This window comes from Nannospalax galili, unplaced genomic scaffold (assembly GCF_000622305.1).
Source record: "Nannospalax galili isolate Female #2095 unplaced genomic scaffold, S.galili_v1.0 scaffold100, whole genome shotgun sequence".
Classification (NCBI taxonomy): Eukaryota; Metazoa; Chordata; class Mammalia; order Rodentia; family Spalacidae; genus Nannospalax; species Nannospalax galili.
The window spans coordinates 13,575,428-13,597,550 of NW_008352891.1; the positions used below are offsets into that span (position 1 = coordinate 13,575,428).

Genomic DNA, 22,123 nt, shown 5'->3' on the forward strand with positions numbered 1-22,123 from the left:
AAGAAAGAAAGAAAGAAAGAAAGAAAGAAAGAAAGAAAGAAAGAAAGAAAGAAAGAAGAAAGAAAGAGAGGAAAGAAAGAATCGGCAGCCTACCTGGTGTGTCTTGTTAATCTCATTTCTGCTCCAGGTGCTAGTTGGTCACAGTGCAGTGCAGTTCCTGGTAGACTCCAGCTCCAGCTGTGCCACTCATCTTGAGCAGATCACCACCCTCTTAGGATGAGCCCCTCACTCACTTCCTGTCTTGCTCTGCAGCCTAAAGCAGGCATAAGGCACAAGAGAGTTTCACAAGTGTGAACCCTGCAAACTGTTTCCCACTATGATTTCATAGGCATGACCAGGAGTGACTGTGTGACAGTCTCCACTGCATTTACTCAGCTCTGTGTCACTCTGGACCTAAGGTCTTGCCTACCTGGAGCACTGACCTAGTCACCTGCATGTTTGCCCTGCTCTGGGGACAAGCAGTACTCAAGAATATTCTCATTAACTTTGAAAGACAAGGGGCTGATAGGTAGACAGCCAGTGAGGAACAGTACAACAAGACAAAGGTCCCAGGACACCTGACATTTGTCTGAAATGTGACTGGTTCCCATGTGCTCAAGGGACCCTAGGCTATCAGAAGCTTTTTAGTTTGGGTTTGTTTTTTTAACAAAAGCTGAGTAAACTCAGCAGAAACACACACACTATGGTCAGGAAGAACGCAGAAGATGGCAGAATTAGGCATCACACACTGAGATGGAAGCCTTAAGGATTCGGGCTAAAGATAAGAACGTGCACACACATACACACACCCACCCACACACACACACACACACACAAACAAGTTTGTATGCCAAGGATCACTAATCTTAATGTAAGAGAAAAGTTACCTCTGTAGGCTCATTAGAAAAATCAGACTTCTCTGCCAGGGATGAGGAAAGGGGAACTCAAAGTCCTTCAAGTGCCTCCCAACCCACCTCGCTCAACTGAGAAGCATACTCACCTTGCCCTGGTATGGCGAGAGAAGGGCCAGGGTCTTCACACCTCCTACCTCTTCACTGGGGTGCACAGTCACACTGACAACCTCATCTGTGGGCAGGCAGTGGTCCAGAATGGCTAGTTAACTTTGAAACTCTGACCTGGAGGGTCTGACTGACAGACAGACAGGTGGTAAGGAGGCACAGAGAGTGACGAGAACCTAAGAGAAACAAGCAGACACATACAGGAAGATAGAAATGGAAAAAAGGGGAGACAGAGATGTAGAGATTGAAGCAGAGGAGGAACTAGCCACTATGTCACCGTCATCTCAGAGAGCTCATGGGTGAGAGAATGTCACTATCATAGTCTTCTTAAGCCCTCAGACCTAGAGAACCTAGTACCTAAAATGTCATTAGGAAGACCCTTAAGGGCTGGAGAGGTGGTACAGCAGTTAAGAACATTGGCTACTCTTACAGAGGACCTGGGTCCAGTTCCCAGTACACACATGGCAGCTATCGATCATCCTTGACTCTAGTTTCAGGAGATCTGATATCCTTTTCTGTCCTCCTCGGACACAGCATTCCACAAGTGCACTTACATGCATGCAAGCAAAACACAGACATAAAATAAATAAAAATTAAAAGAAAGGCCCTCAAAACTTTTTAAATAAATGAAGTCTCATTCACAGTCCATTAATTTAAATCCTTAATGAATAAAAACTTTAAGAAACACAGTTAACAGTTTCTAAGTTAAAAGTGTTTATGTGATTTGGTTCTCTAGTAGAAATGGGTATTTCTTCTGTTTCTCATTTTGTTTTATGGAAAATTTATTTACAAAATGGACAGTATTGAAAATCAATAGAGAGCTGGTGCTGTAGTTCAGTCGGTAGAATGCTTGCCTAGGATTCCTGAAGCCCTGGGCTCCATCCCCACCACTGCCTAACCTGGCTTGGTGGTACTCATCTGCAACCTTAGCACTTGGGAAGTAGAGGCAGGAGCTTCAACAACCTACTACCAAGAAGCCCACTCTCCTGGGTCTTCACATATGCTGCTCCCTCTAGTGATACCTTGTTCCTCCACACAGATCTAGAGTCCTAGCATTGGTACATCTCAGTGCTCTCAGTGTGGATGGAATCAGACATGCTGAGATCTTGGCCTGGTAGTTTCAATGTCCCTCACTGGCCAGTGGTTGCCTTCCTGCCCATAGCTCATAGGCTTTCTAAGGAAAAGTCTTGTCAGCCAGGGAAAGGTCAGAGGAAACACTCATTAACAAGGCTGGGACCCAAACCAGAATGTCTCAAAATACATGACCCGTGTCCATGACCTTCAATTAAAAGACCAGAAATTCTCCTTGAATTATTTATTCCATAGTAAGACAACAATGGCATGTGGACTGCAGTGATGTTTCAGAAACCATGTTGGGCCCCTGGGAATTGGCTACCTCCTGGAGCAAAGTGCAGTAATGGAATTAACTTGGGGTGCCTGGGACCACTATTCTCAGCACTCACAGGACAGGGATACCTTCATGAGATGGTATCTAGGCTTGGTGTCTTGACCAGGTCCTCAGGCCCTGACCATATCCCCATCCTCCATGTCCACCATCCACTTTTCACACACTACATCAGCCACAAGGTCCTTGGCCTTTCTGGAGCCTTGAATACTTGCCCCTCACTGTTCCTTACTGCTTCCAGCCTTTGTTAAATGTCTCCCTCCCCATAAGACCTGACCTCATCCTCACCTTATGTCTACCCTGGCCACCCAGCCTCATTTTCATAGCATGCAGCATGCTGACATCACAAGGTATATTCGCTTTCTGTTTTTGCATCTTTCACCAGCTAAAACTCACATGACTGCAAGGATATCACCTTTTGTTACATTGTTGAGTTCTAAATGTGACTCAAGAGATGTTGTTATCTCCCACCCAGCATGGCAGTGCTGGCTTATGTAAAACTGTGATAGTCATGTTTGTCTGCAGTCTATTGAGAAAGCTGACTGATGCCCTTTCCAAAGGTTCCATCTGTTTCAGTTTGAGGAAGAGTCCTAGAAATGCCAGTATTTGGTCCAGGTCAGTGAATGGGTGATGGAGCTCCCCCAGGTGGCTCTTATCTCAAGTAGTAGTAGCCATTGTTTCTCTCTCTCTCTCTCTCTCTCTCTCTCTCTCTCTCTCTCTCTCTCTCACACACTTGCTCGCTCACTCTCGCTCTCTTGCTCACACCCTCCCTCTCTCTTTCCCTCCCTCCCCTCTTCTGTTTTCTGGGGGAGACCATGGTCAGACCATTCCTGTGAGAGATATGTTGCAATTTGACCAGCTGGGGGTGCTTAGAGAATGGTTGGCCTCTTGCTTCATTTCAGGAAAGTAGACACTTTAAAACAATGACAGGAGCCAGGTTCATTTAGGAGCAAATAATTCAGTAGGGGTGCATACATAGGCAGTTGTGAGCCAGTCTGTGTTCCCTTGGCCTTGTACTGAGTTGGTAGGCATTATAAGACTGCCAGACCCTGCTCAGGAGTGACAGAGGCATCAACCATGCCCCAAGTCAGATTGATTGACAAGGTTAGATTGACAGCAGGGAGCACACAGGCACAAAACAAACAAAATCAAGCCAGTAACCATGCTGTATGTGCAGATAAGGAGCTCAAGTTTTCATTGTACAGACAATAGTGGAAAAGAGACAGAAGACATTGAAACAACACAGCATTCAGAAAACAGGCTGGAAATAATACACTTGGAGCAACTGTGTGTGACACATCAAAACCATGTCCCGGTGCTTAGCACCAACAAAACCAAAGACTCATTGGGGGAGGAGCTGAGCAGCAAAAGGGAGGGTGTGTGGGAGCAGGAGCTACTGAGATTGGGTTTGAGCCTTTGCACAGTCGTTGGACCAGTCCCATTGCTACCCTCTCCAAGTGCCTCCTGCTCGTTCTCCTGATGCAGTTACTCCTCTTCAGCTGAGGAAAGAGGAACCCTGAGATGAAGAAAAATGGTCCTTACTTAGTGGGATCATCCTATGTCCTAAGAACCAGAGTCCTGAGAGGCCACGGCTAGAACAGTGGAACCCAGGGTCAGGTGGCATCTTCCCCTTCAGGGACAATGTCAGACAGCAGCTAGATTGTGGTGCAAACCTCTGAAATCCTGGAAAGGAGCCAAAGGGAGTGTGCAAAGTCCACTGATACCCTCACATCCCCCTCCCTCATCCACTCACACAATCAGTTTAGGGGGATTTGCTACCAAAAGAGGTACACAGAGCTTACTGGCTTCTATTCAACTTTGTTCAGGAGTTCCAGCTAACTACGTAAGTGTCATTAACAATAAGAGATCGGTTGCAAATACCAGTCATTCACTTTAAGCAACTTTTGTGAAACTGTATTTTATTACTATCTGAAAACAAAATTCAGATGTCTCTTTTTCCTCCGTGACTCATAGCTGAAAGTGTCCCCGCTTGTCCCCCAGCAATTGCACCTCTTCCACCTGGGCCCCTGTTAAGCACATGTGGCCCCTCCCAAAGATATTGTTCAGATGAAACTAGCACTTGGAGCCTCGGGGCTGTGGAGGGTTATAGCAGAAAAAGCTGAGTTTGGGGATTAGTATTTGAGATTCACCTTGTTCTGCCACCCACGGAACATCTACAAGTGCTGAAAGGTCACAAAGGGTCTGTAATGGAAAATCAAGACAGGAAATTCAGGTGGCGTCAAGAGATACTTTACCACTGAGGATGTGCTGACGACAAACAAGGTCCCTGCCTCTTTCCAAATACAACCCTAGGAACAAGGCAAGCAGCAACACTGTTAGGTGTGGTGTAATTAGGAAACAGGACGGTTGGGACTGGGGTAGCCAAAATTGGCACCACATCCAGCCATGGTGATGTGCTCACACCTCTCTGCCCTACTCCCACCTCTGGAGCCCTTCCTTCAAGCCCCCCTCATTTATCTAGAAGTCTTTGAATGTAAAGTGCCTGAGGGCTTGTCTAGCTCACCTGAGCACCTATTGATCCATCTGTCTAGGATGACAGGCACTCAGATCAACATGCTAAGATCCTGGGGCTGAGTTAGGAGAAACGCTGCACCCAGAATCTAAGTGGCCTCCCACTACAGGGACACAGAGTGTGGGCCCTGTCTCTTCGAACTCAGAGTCTAGGGCCTCTGATTGCGGAAACCCTGCAGTGCATCAGTGGACTGGGAGGTCAGCTTCTCTCCTACCATCTAGGAAGATATCACTTGTGCTGCACAATGTGCCTGCGGTGATGGAAGAAAGGCCAGAGAGATGAGCAGTGATCCTAGCCTGGTCTGAAGTCTGAAGAAGTAGCAGGTATATCACGAAAGCTTGTGGGACTATGGTTAGCAGAATCATGAGCCATTCCTGCCCACCGTCTGTTCCAAGCCCTCTCTGTGATTCTACCTGCCCTCCTGTCTCTTACCTGCTTGGCCCAGAGCTGTCTTGAATATCCGTCCAGACTACAGGCCTTACTTAATAGTTTGATCTCTCCTGTGGTGGTTAACCTTCATTTTCACCTCTTCATTTTGGAGTCTCCTCAGAGACACATTCTTGATGTGTCTTTGAGAGAGTTTCCAGAGAGGCTTAACTGAGGAGGGAAGACCTACCCTAAATGTGGGGGGGTCACATCTCATAGACTAGATAGAGTCCTGGACTAAATAAAGGGAAGCCAGAGGAGTACCCGCACTCTCCCCTCTTTGCTTCTGGATTTGTAGAGGTGGAGCGGTCCCATTTGCACACTCTCACCACTGTGAACTCTGCCATCCTGCCCTGGCATGATTGACTGTACCCTCTTAATCATGAGACAAAATACATCCTTCTTTATGCTGCTTCTCTTAAGTATTTGATCACATCAATAAAAAACGTCATAAAGCTTCCTGAACTAGAATGGACCTAAACTGTATTAATCCCAGCACTGGTAGGCAGCAGGCTAGCTGAGCTAGCAACCCCCAGCATCAGTTGCAAAGGCTGGTGATAGAAAAATACCCTTACTCCATATCAGGCCAGTGAGGAGCATCAAAGGGAGAGAAACTACAGAAGACAGATCTGAGAGCCACCGCAGTCACCTGAGTGGGTATCCAGCAGGAATCTGAGCACCACAGCTGTCACCTGACTGGGCATCCAGCAGAGATCTACTTCATCTGCTGAGGAAGATCTGGGTGTCTAGCTGCTAGTCTACACCAATCCCACTGGGTTCCTCTTCTGGGAGGACTGAGCAGGCTGGTTGCTATGGAAACTGAGGCAGTGCTGCACAATGGTAAAGCATTCAGGCCTAGCATCCCAGCATAGCCTCGCAGCTGTGTCACTTGACCATATATGACTTATGGGTTTCTGTGGTTGTCTTTTAGGAATAGTAACCACTGGAGAACCTTTCATGGGGTCCCTATGAACATCAGTGAGGACAAACTGACCTCTCCCCCCGTAAGACTGGACAGGCTGGTGGGTTTGTGTGCTTTCTGATTTCACTGGTTAAACACACACACACACAGTGACATGGTATAGGTAATAGGTATGTATGTGGCTTGACCAAGACCAGATATTAAAAAAAGCCAAAGTTGTGTCTCAGACACTTTTTAGAGATAAACTACTAAAAAAATGTATAAAGTAAAATTCACAGAATTCTAGTCATTCCAGGAAAGCCTTCCAACTATGTGACAGTATCTATGGAGCACAAATTTTGCCTAACCAAAGGACTCAGGGGGGTAACTCAGGCCAACAGCGTTTATAAACCTCTCACAGGAATCAAACCACACATGTAACAGCAGTAACAATGAGGCTGGTGGCAGGCTGGTGGACATATAGAAGAGTCTCCTGGGTTCACCCACAGAATCATCTCTGCCTCTGGGCTCATTTCTACACCATGGAAGTGGAAGTGAAGCATCTGTGGTTCAGCAGGGAACACCTGGGCCTGGACTGGCTGAGAGGTGGTACCTGGTCTTGGTCTGGTCCAGGGTCTCTGCCAGATTACAGACCTCAAACACAAAACTGCCAAGGGAATGCAGGGTTCCAGACTCCCTCACACCTCAGTCTTTATGATCCTGTTGCTACTTAGAATATAAACATGTGCATTTCTTTTCTGAAAAAAATTTTTTTATCACAAAAACAGTCTCCATCTTTGACAGAACATCAATCATTAGACAGAAACTAGTAACACTGACTGTTGAAAGTTTGGCAAACCGGATATTCTTTTTGTGTATACTGCATTCCTAGATCTTGATGGGCACAGAAAATTTTAGCTCAGTTGCCAAAATCCATGGCTATGTTGCTGTCTTTTCCATGTTAGACTCAGCAGAAGCACAGCTAGAAGGGCAAATTGCCTGAATTCAGAGAAACAGACACAGCATTCTAAATACTTCCCATACGTGACCCTGCATTCTAGACAAGGCTGAGACTGAGCATGTGGTTAGAACCTATCTGCTGATGGCTTGCTGTGTCCCTCCATTAGTCCATATAGCTGTGAGATGACTTTAGGTGAGCTATGCCTTGAAATAGATAAATACTGGAAATGAGTTCTAATACCCTCTAAGGATTTTTGGCCCTGAATGCCATTTTCATAGCCATTTCCACATTCACTGCTGTCACTTACCAAGCCTCAGATGACAACTAAGCATTAGTAACTTGAAGAAAAGCCAAATGGTGCAGCAGGCTATATCTCCAGATGCATTTCCTGTTGGCTGTTTCCAGATTCCCTCCACACATGGGCCAGTTTCCCCAGACATCTGCTCTAGGGAGAATGCTCCATAAGATAAGACAACTGTCACCAGTGCCAAGGGAACATAAGCAGTCCATGTGACTCACATTGGGGTGTGTAAGACCTTGCCAGGAAGGCCCAGGCACTTGTATTATCCCCACTTTACAGGTGAGCTCATTGCTACTCTGAAAGGCCACTGTCATTGTACAATCAATAAGCCACAGAGTGATAGGTCTGGGTATGTAACTTCCAATCCCACATTTGTCTCACACAGCTACCAAAGCAATGTGCAGCTTGTGCTCCTGCTGATTTTCCATGAGAAGCTGGCCTGCTATGCACATTGGGAAAAGCCTGTGCTTTCCTGGTTGTCAGGTGGGGAGGGGATCCTGTCTTAGGACCTCGGTTTCATGGGCCAGCATGACTGGGATGCTGTACAGAGAACTTGGTCTGTTTCTCTTTTCTTCTTGAGAGAAAGTGCCATGGATTGACAACAATATCTGGTCTTAAAGGTGAGGTGTACTCCTTAGTCATGTTATGTAGCATGCAGGATGGGCAAAGAACCTGAAGACATGAAGACAGTCCTGAGATGTGCTTTACTACTGCCATATTTACTGAGAAGCTCCCAAGAGCCTCTTATCTTTTTTCAAAGCAGGTTTCGTTTTTAGTTTCGATACAGCCACGGGGATTGACAGGGCTTTCTTTGCCTGGTCACAAAGACTTCCTCCTTCTTTTATGTGTGGCTATGCATGCACATACGGGTATGCAGGCACATGTGCACATGTATTGTGTACCATGGGTAGGGGCTAGAGGTTGCTGTCAGGTGTCTCCCTCAATCACTGTCCACCTTATTTTTTGAGACAGGGTCTCTCACTGAACCAGGAGTTTATTGATTTGGCTAGACTGGTTGGTTAGAAAGCCCTAGTCATCCCCTGTATCTGCCTCCCCTGGCACTGGGATTACAGGCGTGTACCACCACATTCAGCCTTTAATGGGTGCTGAGGACAAAACTCGGCTTCTCATGCTTACATGGCAGGCACTTCACCAACTGAGCCATCTCCCAAGCCCCAACCTCCTCCATCTTCAAATTCTTCAGCATTGCATGATGAGCTCTCTAGATGGACTGCAGGAGGAAATTATGAAAATAGCAAATTGTATCTGACTGTGGTTCCTTCTTTGACCCAATTTCAAAATTCTGTGGACCAGCAAGATGGCTCAGTAAGTAAAGGTGCTTTCCATCAAGGCTGATGGTCTGAGTTTGATTCCCAAGACCTACATGGTGGAAAGAGAGAGTTGACTTCCCTAAGTTGTCCTCTGACCTCCACAAACATGCTTTGGCATGCATTCAGACACCACACACACACACACACACACACACACACACACACACACACACACACACACACACGCACGCACACACGCGCGCGCGCATGCACGCGCGTTCGCCATATAAATAAAATTTTCAATTTGTTAAATGCTTAAATCTGAGGTACATGCTGTCTGTTTTGAAATCATGACTTACAAATTCATCTCATGGTTGGCTCCCTGTAAAATGGTGACAGCAATCCAAACCACCATGGTTGCTGTGTACCGGCAAAATATCTCGGTCATTCCAAAGGTGCTCCAGTTGTAGCCTGCAATATAACAAGGTGCCTCAATTGAGAGGCATGCATAGTGTTTACACATCCCAGGGCTTATGAGAAGGTGATGGGCTTAACTCTAGAATGCTGAGTCACCAGCCAATGGCAAGGTGTGCTTTGAGATTAGCCTTGCCTCGTTTGTGATTATGTTCGCTCATTCTGTTTTCTTTTCTTTTGCTGCTCTTTGGTGACAAGCTTATCTTTATAATAAGGAAAATGGTGCAAACAGAGTGTGTAGAAATGAAGGGGTTTGTGTTCTGAGACAGAATCTGGTTCACACAGTTAGCAGTGCCCTCTGACTAACACATGTTAATGTTTGGGGAGTGGGCCAGATCTTAAATATTTGTTGACTCCAGGTGGGATGTTATTTTCAGTTATTGCTACATTGAGCTCCAAATCTGTTTTTGCTGACATGAGCCTTTTCTGCATAAAATCCGTAACAAAGCACCAGAGGTTCGGTATCTCAGCTTCAGTCAGTCGGCGTTTTGGGCTCCTCTTTCCGCCAAATCCTTATCAAAGGCTGAAAGTTCTTTTCTGGTGTTTGAATCACCGAAACAAAGACAGTTGTGAAATGGCATCTGTCGACCATCCAACCAAAGGGGATGCATTTGAGAACTCATTTATGAGTATCTATACCTCTCAATGCAGATGACGACAGTAGCATAGAGTTGTGATTAGAAAGTCAAATCCCAGCTGCTCTAAGGGAAACAGAGGGCTTCATGTCATGTTTAGCAAGGGCTTCTTAAAAACAGTTTCTCTAATATATTCTGATGCTGAGCACACCTCACTCAAATTTTCCCCAAGCCAGCGAGGTGGGTGAATGTAACACCATTGTACATCAAATCAAACGGTAGATTGTGCATGTGGCAGTTGACCAACCCCTCCTCATCCAGGTTTTTATAAACACATGGGCACTGTGCCTGCAGGGACAGGGGATAAGATGTGTACCTTATCAGAGCCACCTTCAACACTTCCACTGGTGCTCCTGTCACTTCACTGTGGCCCACAATACATTGACTGGAAACATCTGATTCAAAATAGCTTCTCAGCTCAGCCACAACATGTGCTTGTGACAGGGAGCTTCCTACCAAGATGGCCTCCCTGTGTGACTCCTCAGAAACATTAAGCTGTCTCCCTTGTTGCTTTAGCAGGAGGAAAAACAGACAGCTTAAAAGTGGTTACAGAGACCATCTAATAGCAAACAGAAACGTTCAAGAACTCTTAGAGAGATCAGTAATAAGATGGATAAAATTGGTAGGCCAACTGTTGGCCATAAATAAAGCTATACATAAAGTTAACTTGTATTTTAACATTATGTTTACTGTATTTTGTGACCGACTTCAAGATGAACCAAAGGGGTTCATAGCTCGCAGTGGCCTCCTGCTCTTTAGCATAATTCATTTCTTTATGTCAGCACTTCCCCAGCTGCAGGCTTCCTGTTGGGTCCTCTTCTAGGACAAGCAGGGTTTGACTTGCTGTGAGCTTGCTGTCCATGCTTTAGACACTTTTTTCTTTTCCTTCTTGTCTTCTCCATTTCTTTGCAGATGACCATCAAATGAATTGCCACGGTACTCGAATAATGCAGGACACAGACAAGGACGATAACAATAATGATGAGTATGAGAATTACGATGAACTGGTGGCCAAGTCACTGTTGAATCTCGGCAAAATTGCTGAGGATGCAGCATACCGGGCCAGGACTGAGTCAGAAATGAACAGCAATACCTCCAACAGCCTGGAGGATGATAGCGATAAAAATGAAAACCTGGGTCGGAAAAGCGAACTAAGTCTAGATTTAGACAGTGATGTTGTTAGAGAAACAGTGGACTCCCTTAAACTCTTAGCACAAGGACACGGCGTTGTGCTCTCAGAGAACATCAACGACAGAAGTTATGCTGATGGGATGTCACAGCAAGACAGTAGAAATATGAACTATGTCATGCTGGGGAAGCCTATGAACAATGGACTCATGGAGAAGATGGTGGAGGAGAGTGATGAGGAGGTATGTCTAAGCAGCCTGGAGTGTCTGAGAAACCAGTGCTTCGACCTGGCCAGGAAGCTCAGTGAAACCAACCCACAGGAGAGGAGCCAGCCACCCAATGTGAGCGTGCGCCAGCACATCCGGCAAGAGGATGACTTTCCCGGAAGGACGCCAGACCGGAGTTACTCAGACATGATGAACCTCATGCGGCTGGAGGAGCAGCTAAGCCCCAGGTCTAGAACGTTCTCCAGCTGTGCCAAGGAGGATGGGTGTCATGAGAGGGATGATGACACCACCTCGGTGAACTCAGACAGGTCTGAGGAGGTGTTTGACATGACCAAGGGCAACCTGACTCTGCTAGAGAAAGCTATTGCCTTGGAGACAGAGAGAGCCAAGGCCATGCGGGAGAAGATGGCCATGGATGCAGGGAGAAGGGATAACCTGAGATCCTATGAGGACCAGTCTCCAAGACAACTGGCCGGGGAGGACAGAAAACCCAAGTCCAGTGACAGCCATGTCAAAAAGCCATACTATGGTAAAGGTAATATTTCTACCTAAAGTAAGTTGCCTCAGGCAAATCTGAGTTAAGTGAAAGATGTTGATAATAGTCTACAGTTAGACTACAAATCACACTAAATTTTAACTTTAATGCACGTTTTAAGAGTTTATTCCAGAACTATATCTTGTGATAATGTGTCTGTAGAGCAAATAAAATATTTGTATGAGAAATACATAAAGCAGATCAATGTGCTATTATTAGAGCAGATGGTCACATGACATTCAGTGGGGAAACAAATTCCCTGGGAAGACAAGGCCAATGCATAGACACATCCTGTGACAGAGAACATCAGGACGGAGCTGTGCTGTCACAAAGGAACCTGATCTATGCTGAATGGTGGCAAAGGTTTAGGCAACAATTAGTCAGAGACGAGGCACTGTCTTCATAAATTGGATTGGGTAGATGGCTTCGTGATTTATAAAATTATCACCTGGGGACAGTTATTGATAAAACTGCCACCACAGAAAACATCCCTGATAGGAACTGAACAGCAACAGATGACCGATGACATAAGATAAGAACAGTGACTGCACATTAATTATCTAAGATAGTCAGCTAAGGAAACCATTTGCCATGCAAGGCATGGAGTGGCCACAGTTGAAATCAATAGCAAGTTCTTTAGAAATTCATCCACCCACCCCACCCCCACCTCCCTGCCACTAGCTCCATTGCCTTGTGGAAATAGTTGTGGCTCTTCCTTCAAATATAGCTCATTATTAAAAACTCAAAACTATCATTTTATGCTTCTATATGTATGTATGCATCTAGCTCACCTGACTGAGAGACATCATGTCCATGGTAGCAATAGTTTCTACCTGCAATCGGAGACAACACTTTGGTATGATTGTTTCCTCACAGGACTCTCTCAGAACTAAGAAGCAATCTCAACAATGAAATTGGTAGTTCCTTAAATCTTTTCTATGTTATCACAAAAATGTTCCTTTTTCTGCTTTTCATTTTATTCTGTGCGTTATAATACTCAGTTTCCTCACTGTGAATCTGATCATGAGATTCAAGAATTTAGTTTGAAAATCAGTTGCTGAACAACCTTCAAACAGTCGGAAAAACTGCATCTTCCCGTTGTGGCACAGGTGTGTACTCTCCTCTCCATGTGTACACAAAGCTCAGAGGCCAGCTAGGCATTGCTGTGACCAAGTCCAAGGAGGGAGGAGCCTGAGCCAGAGCTGTGTGGGTTCCTGGCTGACCTGCAGCTGGGTATAGGCTGTCTTCTCAGCTACAGAGGCAGGCACAACCAATGACAGGGTAGAATTTGAGGGTAGGTGGTACTTTCTAAAGGAAATAATTTCTAGCACAGTAGGGCTTCAGGCTTTCTTTGAGCGTTATAGATGCTATGAAACACAGTACATGTGTTTTAAATAATGGAGCTAGGGCATCATAAGACGTGCTAAATGATCAACTGAGGATTTTTAGTTGGATTTGTGAGAATCATATAGAAATCAAATGTTTTTAGAAATAAATAATGCCTTCCCACATGCCCCCTGTTGTCTGGATGTATTCCAGGCTTCTGTTGTAGGATTCTAAATGGTGGGTCTCAGGACAGAACTCTGGTCTTGAGAAGCACAGTGAGTGATGTGGTGGTGCTGCAGGCTGAGGAGCACCACAAGTCTGCATAGACATGGCTTCTTTGGTTCCTGTGGTTCTCTAAACTCAGGACTCTATTGCTTTGTTGTGATTTTGCTTTGCTTTTATGGAGAGAGAGAGAGAGAGAGAGAGAGAGAGAGAGAGAGAGAGAGAGAAAGAAAAGGCTTACCTCCCCTATGTAAGTAAACGTAGGAGGAGATAAACAGTCAAAATGAAGATGGATTTTTGTCCTGAGAAGCAGAGACTTGGGGGAGGGTTGAAACTTTCCATGAGGTAGAAGGCATTGATTCCCACCTCTTCTGATTTTATGACTGTCCCAAATTTCCTTGAGTATACTTATAGTTATATTCGGAACCAAATTAGCAAAGTCAAACAAAGCCACAGAAAAGAATGAAGCAAGGAAATTAAGGCTCCTTTAAAAGAAAAGTCATGGGATCATATCATACCAACATGGCCAATTAGACATGTCTGAAGCTGCCCAGCTTGCTCAGCTGGGGCTGCTCTGTTCTCACTGGAAAGATAGGAAAACACTTGTAATGATTCTCATTCTGCACAATCTTAACTGATTTAAAGTACAAATGAATAACATTTCAAAATATTGAGTTATATGAAAGGAACTCTGCTCCTAAATAGTTCCCTGTCCTTCCCCTCCCCGTACCCCTAGGACAGGATGGGAACAAACTAAATGCAGCACACATTTTTTTTCCTGTTAAGGTGTTATAAGGTTTCTGGTTCAGTTCGCTGGTCCTTTCTTTGATTTGTTGTTTTGTGTTTGCTTGGAAGATGAATTGGGATTACAAGAAATAAGGAATCAAGAGAGGCGATGGTGAAGGCAACCCATAAACCCAATCTCAACTAGACTCCATGCATGGAGAGGAGACTATTCCCTTCCTGTCTCTCAAACTCTGAGTTTGAGCCACATTGCTTTTATAATAAAAATCACTTAAGTTCAAATTTTTTCCAAATCCTGTAATTTGTGAGAAATCATAGGGGTCCTGATGAAAGAGTTATTTCATGATTTAAATGATTAATAACAGTTTTTTTTTAACCTGTATAAGTAATTTGTATCTAGTTAAAAATCCTTAAGTTTATGGTTTTAAATATTCAGTACTTTCCTTTGAAACTGTTACTGTGTGCTCACTATTTTATAATGATGTGGATTGACTTTTAACAATATTATGAAATTACTCAAAAGGCAACAAACTTGCTTTAATTTGCTTATATAAGTTTTAGAAACTGAAACACCACCACATGGCTCTAGGTTTGTTCAAGGAGGCCATGAGGTATATGGGCAGGACAGTGACTGACAATGCCAGAGAATGCTACCCATAACAGCATTTTTAGAGGGTCTAGAATCTGATAGGAACATTATCCAGATTACAGTGTTAGCAGAAAAAAAAAAAGTGGGGAGGGGGTGTCTTTCACATTAATGTAATGGCGTTTATAAAATCCCAGAAGTCCTTTGTCTGTTTGAAGTTCTCATAAGTGATTCTAGAAAATCTTTAAGAATTCAAAAATTTCAAAATCAAACCAGGCATGGTGGTTCATGCCTGTAATCCCAGCACTTGGGAGGCTGAGGCAGCAGGATGAGTTCAAAACTAGCTTGGGCTACCTAGTTGAGATAGAGTGACATTCAAAATCAAGATTTTTTTCTTGATGTAAGTGAATTCTTAACCAAATGTAAATCGGTTATTTTCTAACAATTACACCTGGCCTCATTTATGAGATGGTCACATAAAGAATTAAACCCCTAGAGAAAATGTAAGTCTGGCATTCACTGGCCCAAGCCATACTAGCCATTATCTACTGGCCATCTGAGCAACTGGTTTTCAAAAACTAGCTCAAAAACACAGTGTGAACAACCTAAGATTTAGAATTCAGTCTGAGTTGGCCTCAGAAATACTTTCTGGAATTGTTATAATGCATGAGGGTGAACTGTGGTCGATTCTGGGCGTGGAAATAATTCTATTAGCGATATTGTTACATCTCTGGCATCCAGCATCCAATTCTGGACCAAACGTCTGCTCTGATTGGCTCTTGGCTGGCGCTGCAGAGAAGCTGGCAGCGCTCTAGATCAGCCTGACCTCCTACTTTGTGTATGCATGCACAGCATTACACGAGCCTTCCTCTGGTTCCAAGTACAGACGAAGAAATCAAAACAAATGGTTGCTCCAGCGGCTTCTGAAGCGTTTTTGATTGCCCATCACCCCGCCAGGTGGGATCGCCACCCTTTCCGTCATTCGCTTACAGTGCCTTCTGAGAGTTCAGTTGATTTTCCAAAAAGTGCTGAATTACTATGCTAACAAACAGTGTTATTTAACCTCAGAGACAAAAGTCTGATGCCAGGAAAATTTTGCAGCTTATGGCAAATGTGACCAGAGAGCTCAGAAGTAGGAATCAGATGGAAGGTTTCTGAGCGGCATCTCCCTCTGGTTGAATTGCATGGAGAAATTACTGACTGATAACAGTATGAAGTTGTGTTCTCTAAGAAGGCCACTGTCTCATCACTATTTACATTGATTTCTTTGAGCAACACAGCTTATCATGTAACACACGGGAAACCAATTAATCAAGAATTGAGGTTAGAGATAGGTGCTTCCCCCACCCCCCACTTTGGATAAAAACTGAAATACTTTCTGATTCCTGATTACATTGTATAAGGCTGAAAGAGAATCACCCACACCCCAAAAGCTACAGAAGCAGAACTTTGATGTCCCAGCCTGTCCCTGACACCTCCTTGTTTCTGTTTAGCAAAGGTCTCTTCAGATTGCTGGATAACCACGTGTCTTCAGTTGGTAAACGTTCATTCTCTTGACACCTGTTGTCGCTTTTAGATCCCTCAAGAACAGAAAAGAAAGAGAGCAAGTGTCCAACCCCCGGGTGCGATGGAACCGGCCATGTAACTGGGCTTTATCCGCATCACCGCAGTCTGTCTGGATGCCCGCACAAAGATAGGGTCCCTCCAGAAAGTAAGTTGTGTCTCGCCGCACCCCAAGCGTGCAAGCACTCTGGCTCTGTTGATCATCCCCTCCCCAACTTCATCTCCATGGCACCTCAGTGCAGCCATCACTGGTCACTGAACAGGCCCCTCCTGAGCCTGACAGTCACCCCAGGAAGCTTCCTCCTCCAGCCCCTGGGTTTTCTGGGTACCAACCCCAAGAGTAGTGTACCCTGAAGCCTGACTCCCTGGAATGAGGTTCCCAGCCCTGCCCCCCGACCCCCCGGTTCTGGTCCTGGCCTTGGTTCTACTTGCTCTGTTACCTCAGACAGGTTGTTCCCCTACTTGTCACAGATTACAGCATTGAATGGGACGGTCTCTAAGATATCCCATCTATCCCTGGTCTGCTAGGAATCTCAGGAGAAGGGAGCTTTGAGATGCCTCCTGCCCAAATACCCAGACTTCTGCATATTAGCCAATCAGCATTCAGAACAGGAGCACTGTCACATTTACTTGGAAATTTTCCTACTACATTTGTCCTGGAATTTGCACACTAAAAGATGAACAGGTTTAAATCTGGCAGTGTTTTGTTTCACACATTCTTTCTACTAGCTAGGTCCCAATACTATGAAATGAATCTATGAAAACAGTAAATTTTTAGAACTGAAATGATACACTTCCTTTTTGGTTCATCTTTCTCTTGGCAATAACTATGCCAACTATGTAAAATAATTGAGAATCAACCACTCAGGGCACAGGCACACTTTCAGAAATGAGCAAGTTTACCATAGTCCATGCTTAGTAAGAACCTACAGCATGCAGTGTCCTCCTCCAGCTTCCAGTGAGGAAGTTGGTTCGTGGCATGGTGAGATGATCAGCTGACTAGTTAAAGGTATTTTGAGGGCCATTTCATTGCCATGGGTGCCCTTGAACTCCTTGAGATGCAAACCTGCCAGAAGGCAGATGAGCTTTTGATATTAGCACAGTCTTAGACCACAGGGAAAGCTGAGCATCTTTTGGTGAGACATTCGGAAGTTATTGTGGTGCCAGGTTTTCAAATGTCTATTAAAATGATACCCTCATGTTTACTCTGTCTTGAGAGTTAGCATGAAGAGCCGTAAAAATAAATCCAGGTGTGGCTACAATCCCGTGTGTTACATGACATGGAGACGCATGGTTGAGGACAGCGGCTTCCACGTGCGAGCACACTGTGGTGGGTGCTTGGCTGGTACCCACAAACACTGACCCGTTCAATACCATAAACCCCACAAGGAACACTGCCCTATTTTCCAGATGAAGAACATGGGAATCAGAGTCCAGCTTCTTTCTCTTTCCAGGGAATAGCACAGTGGTGCTCAGTATTCCTAAAGCTAATCTAACAGGTGTTAACTGGCCTGAGTAAATAACTACACTCAGCAGTAAATCGCTCCGACTCCCAATCCTGCCATCTCTGAATCCTGGGCCTGATGTTCCTATTACAGTCCTGACCTGCTCCAGGGCATCAAGCATGCTGTGGGGTTCTCAGTGCAAAGCGAGGCTTTAGGGTCAAGAGCTAATATTTTAGGAGGAAGGTTTTCCTTATGGAATGTGGTTTTTTTCAGGGCACAGATTTTTGCCTTCAAGGCCAGTCCTTTTCTACAGATATAAAGTCTCCTTGACTCCATATTTTCACAAATGTCTAGATGTGGTACAAGTATGGGTTATATTGTTATACCAGTATACTGTTATACCAGGTCTGACCTGGTCTACAAACTCAGAATGTCTGCAGAAAAGCATTTTTAAACCCAGGCATGGTGGTGCATGCCTAAAATCCTAGCACTTGGGAAGTAGAGGCAGGAGGATCAAGAGTTTGAGGCCAGCCTGGTTGAAATGAGACTCTTGTCTCCAAAACTAGAGACATTTCTAAGAATTTGCTTATGAGTTGTTCATTATAATACCACAAAAAATGTAAAAGTCCATCGTCTAGATGTAAACTCTTCCATTGTAGCATTTTTTGTTTTATATTTCTGGACTGGTTTCCCTGCCCATTTCTGCCCAGCTAAATTCAGTAAAGGGCTCAGCTACTGCCACATACTGTTGGGATGACAGAGACAGCTCTGCCTGTAAGGAACCCCTATCCTGAGCCCAGACAGGGTCCCCGTCACCATCACCATGCCACAGTCCCACACATGCTGGACAGTGTGGGAGTTATCAAAAGTAGGGCCAGTGCCACCCTTTGAGCACCATGAGTACAAACAAGCCTAAGTTGCCAGGAAAAAGCAGAGAGCAGGAGTGAGAGAGGAGCCCGAACAGAAGCTTGGCCACAAGAGTATAGAAAGGTGAGGCAAATAAGGAGATGGGGAGAGGGAGGAAACCACAAGCCAGGAAAAATGGCATTTCTCGGGTATGAAGGCCATGCCAGAGGTTTCAAAGGAGCCCTGGAGGAAGGGCTGAGGGGTTGGTCACTGAAAGCCTTGTGCAGATGCTTCAGAGAAGGATGGGTGAAGAGTAACAAAGGGTGGTGCTGCAAGCTACAGATGTTGAAAAGTGGTGTGAGGCCTTCATAGAGGCAGCATGCAGAGGAAGCAGATGCCAGGTATGGCCCTAGCAAGATGTCTCCATCTCCATTTAGCAGGAGACAGACACAGTTAACTTGAGCGTACAGCCAAGCCTTAATGGTGTTTGCTCTCTCTCTCTCTTCAAGGAAGACTTTATAATAGAAACATTAATAATAAAGAGAAAAGAAAGGCATGTATTAAGGTTAAGGGGAAGCTATGTCAAAAGAGATGTGCGTCATTCTAGCAAGGCAATAGGAAAGAGTAAAGGGCTTTAGACTGCAGAGATATGAAAGAGGGGGCACATCTTCCTCTGAGATAGGGACCCCTCAGAAAGGAGAGCTCCTGGGCCCCTACAGGGCCCCACAGAAAATGAGCTGAATGCTGACTTTTCCATTTTGATTCATATTTACTGAGCATCAGTCACATCTAAAAGAGGAGGAAGGCATTATGAGAGCTTAAAGACGAAATTGTAATGGGCTGTTTTTAAAGAGCTGATCGATAGTAAGGACATAAGACAGAGACTCAACTAACAGCAAGGGCATGTGGACACTGTGGACAGGAAAATGAAAACCACAGTGTCTAGCAAGAACTTCAGATTTTAAGAGAAAGAATAACTGCTCCAGAGATGGAAGAAAGCCACAGGAAATACATTGCATGACAGGTGTGAGCACATGTGGCTCTGGGCAGACCTCACATGACCACTTGGCCCTATATAGGTCTTGCTGGCAGGGAGGATTGCCGCAGGGGCCCCTGGAGTTTGCAGACGTCCAGCTCAGAGAGACAGTGTGGGTCTTCAGGCATCTACAGGGTCACTTGTCTTGATTTCCCCAGCATTCCTAACCCCACAAGCTTCAGCAGATGTAGGATAGTGGAGCTGTCAATAAGGACCAGGAAAGAGAACAAATACAAGCCAGGGCATTTCCACCACTGGTTGGTTTATATAGCCTCTTGGAGGTCAGCAGGCAGCATCCTCATGCCCTAGAGGCCTCTCTTGTCCTTCCCATTTGTTAATCTCACATAGTGAAAATACAGAGTTTTTATTATTTCAGCTCTTCAACTGAATACACAAAAAGACATTTATTTCCTAATCAAAAAGTAGTTTTATTGACAAAACAAGGCTTGAGGTTTCTGCTCACTCACACCACACTTTTCATAATCCCGTGTGTTTCCAAAGCACAGGCATGTTTTTAAAACGCCCGGGCTACGTGCTGTTACATGGCTGATCAGCATCCAGTGCTTACCTATGGGATACACTGGGGAGGCCCTTGCTTCCCTGTCCCACGTGGGACTACTCAGTCACCGCGCTCTCCGACCCCCACAGCTCCCCGCCAGTGCACCCCGCTTTGCATGCACAAGTGCAGTCAGACAACCTTCTTTCTTTTCCCACCTGTATTTCCTAGCCATGACCATCACAGACGTTTGTAGGATTGTCTGTTGTAAACCAATCCAGCCTGTTAAAACGATTGCATATTGTATTCTGACCATTTCTCTGTTTTAATGCTGGGCTATTTTCTTTGCCTCTCCTGTCAAGTTCTTGCCATGCATGAAAATGTTCTCAAGTGTCCCACTCCAGGCTGCACAGGGCGAGGGCATGTGAATAGCAACAGGAACTCACACAGAAGGTAAGCCACACTCTGCTGGGGTCTATGCTGGAGGGAGCCGTCCACAACCCTGCCCCCATCAGCACTCTCTCCTGCTATGCATCTCTCCTTTCCTGTGGAGAAAGGTGGCCCTCAGCGCATTGCTCCTAAAGAACAGAGTCAGTCACACAGTGTACAAGAGGGTCAAATGCTTAGCAGCCTTTTTGAAGATTTGATTTCTTCAGTTGTTTTCTCCATCCTTGGCATAATGGAGCACCAACCCCTTACAGGGTACCCCTCTGGAAATAGCATCTAAGATGGAAATCACAGCCACTAACAATAACCATGACCAGAAAGGATTCAGCAAGTTTCCGTCATCTTCCCTTATAAAAGGGCCTGTACTGCCACTTACCATGCAGGACAATGAACTAGAATCATGTGTGCCTAAGCTGGCTGCCCTTGAAATTCTGCTGAATCTCTAGGCCACTAGCATGGCCGTCATTAACACATGAGCAGATGTCCAAAAGCAGGAATCACGGTGCTCCAGGTCAGTGACTTGTAACTGACTCTTGCTGGACGTCACATGGTCAGAATCACACTCTGAATGGTAACAAGTCCAGGCTTTCTTTCCTGTCGTCTTCAGACTTCATGATATGCTAAGTTCCTCTTAGGATCCAGGTCATCTTAGAATCGCTTCTTTTGTGGGAGCAGAAAGTGATTCTGTTAAGGTTTGTCTTGCTGTGGTTTCAACTTCACAGTCTCGCGTCTGACTCCAGTCTCATGAAATTATACCTAAGTGGAGGAAGCTGTAAAATTTCTCTTAATTTCTGTCTGATTGGTTAGTCACTAACAAGCAACTTGGCTACTTGTGTTAAGTTTATAAGGAAACAGGTCACAGCTCAGTGCCTGTCAGAGGTTCTCTGGTGCTGAATCTGCAGGAGCCAGCAGAGATGCATAAGATCCCTGCTGAGCGCTGTGCAATGGAGCCTTCATCGTGTCAGCTCCTTCATCAGATTGCAGCACAAAGTGTGTGCGTGGGTGGGCACCCCCACAGATCTGTAACACACAGAGGCAGACACCAAGACTTCCAAAAGAAGCATCTCAAACACAAAAGCCTCATCTGCTTTTGCTCCCATATTGACCCACCTGAACTGGCTTCAAAACCCATTTGACTGCAGTCCTGAGGCTGTTCTGAGTCTTTCCTTGCCCTTAGCTTGCCATGGTGAGCTGGGGTCAGACAGACTCATAGAACTGTAAGCAGAATCAACTCAGAGCGCCACCCCTTGGCTCAGCCAGCTAACTGCCACTCTTAGGGATTGTCAAAAAAACACAGTCCCCCATAACTGGCTCAACTCCGGAAACGGCCAATATCCCTGAAACTCTGTCTGAAATCTTAACCACTTGTTACACTGGATTCCTAGAATTTGGTGTGCTTTCATCAGAGCCGTGGTGTGCCATAGCCCAGGAAGCACACGGACCGGAAGCACCATACTTCCAACCAGTCTCCCTGTGGGAACTACCAGAGCAGACTGGGACATACCCTCGCCTCCATTCACTTTGAGGTCTTTTTGGCTGGCTGAAGGACAGGACATGGTGGGTGGATCAGTGTGTGGCAAGCCATTCAAGACCATTCCATTAAATCCCCTTTCTATA

The 22,123-nt window shown here is 45.3% G+C and overlaps 1 protein-coding gene across 11 annotated transcripts in view; it reads left to right on the forward strand.

Moving 5' to 3' along the window:
- Myt1l (myelin transcription factor 1 like) overlaps nt 1-22,123 on the forward strand; it is a 457,396-nt gene that overhangs the window by 341,697 nt on the left and 93,576 nt on the right. For 7 of the 11 annotated variants that reach the window (XM_017802471.1, XM_008850171.2, XM_008850175.2 and 4 more), the window contains 3 exons: nt 10,818-11,795; nt 16,250-16,384; nt 20,422-20,512. In XM_017802471.1, coding sequence (XP_017657960.1) covers nt 10,818-11,795; nt 16,250-16,384; nt 20,422-20,512 — 1,204 coding nt within the window. The remainder of the gene's footprint in view (nt 1-10,817; nt 11,796-16,249; nt 16,385-20,421; nt 20,513-22,123) is intronic. The other 4 variants (XM_008850177.2, XM_008850178.2, XM_017802473.1 and 1 more) reach the window with 2 other exon arrangements.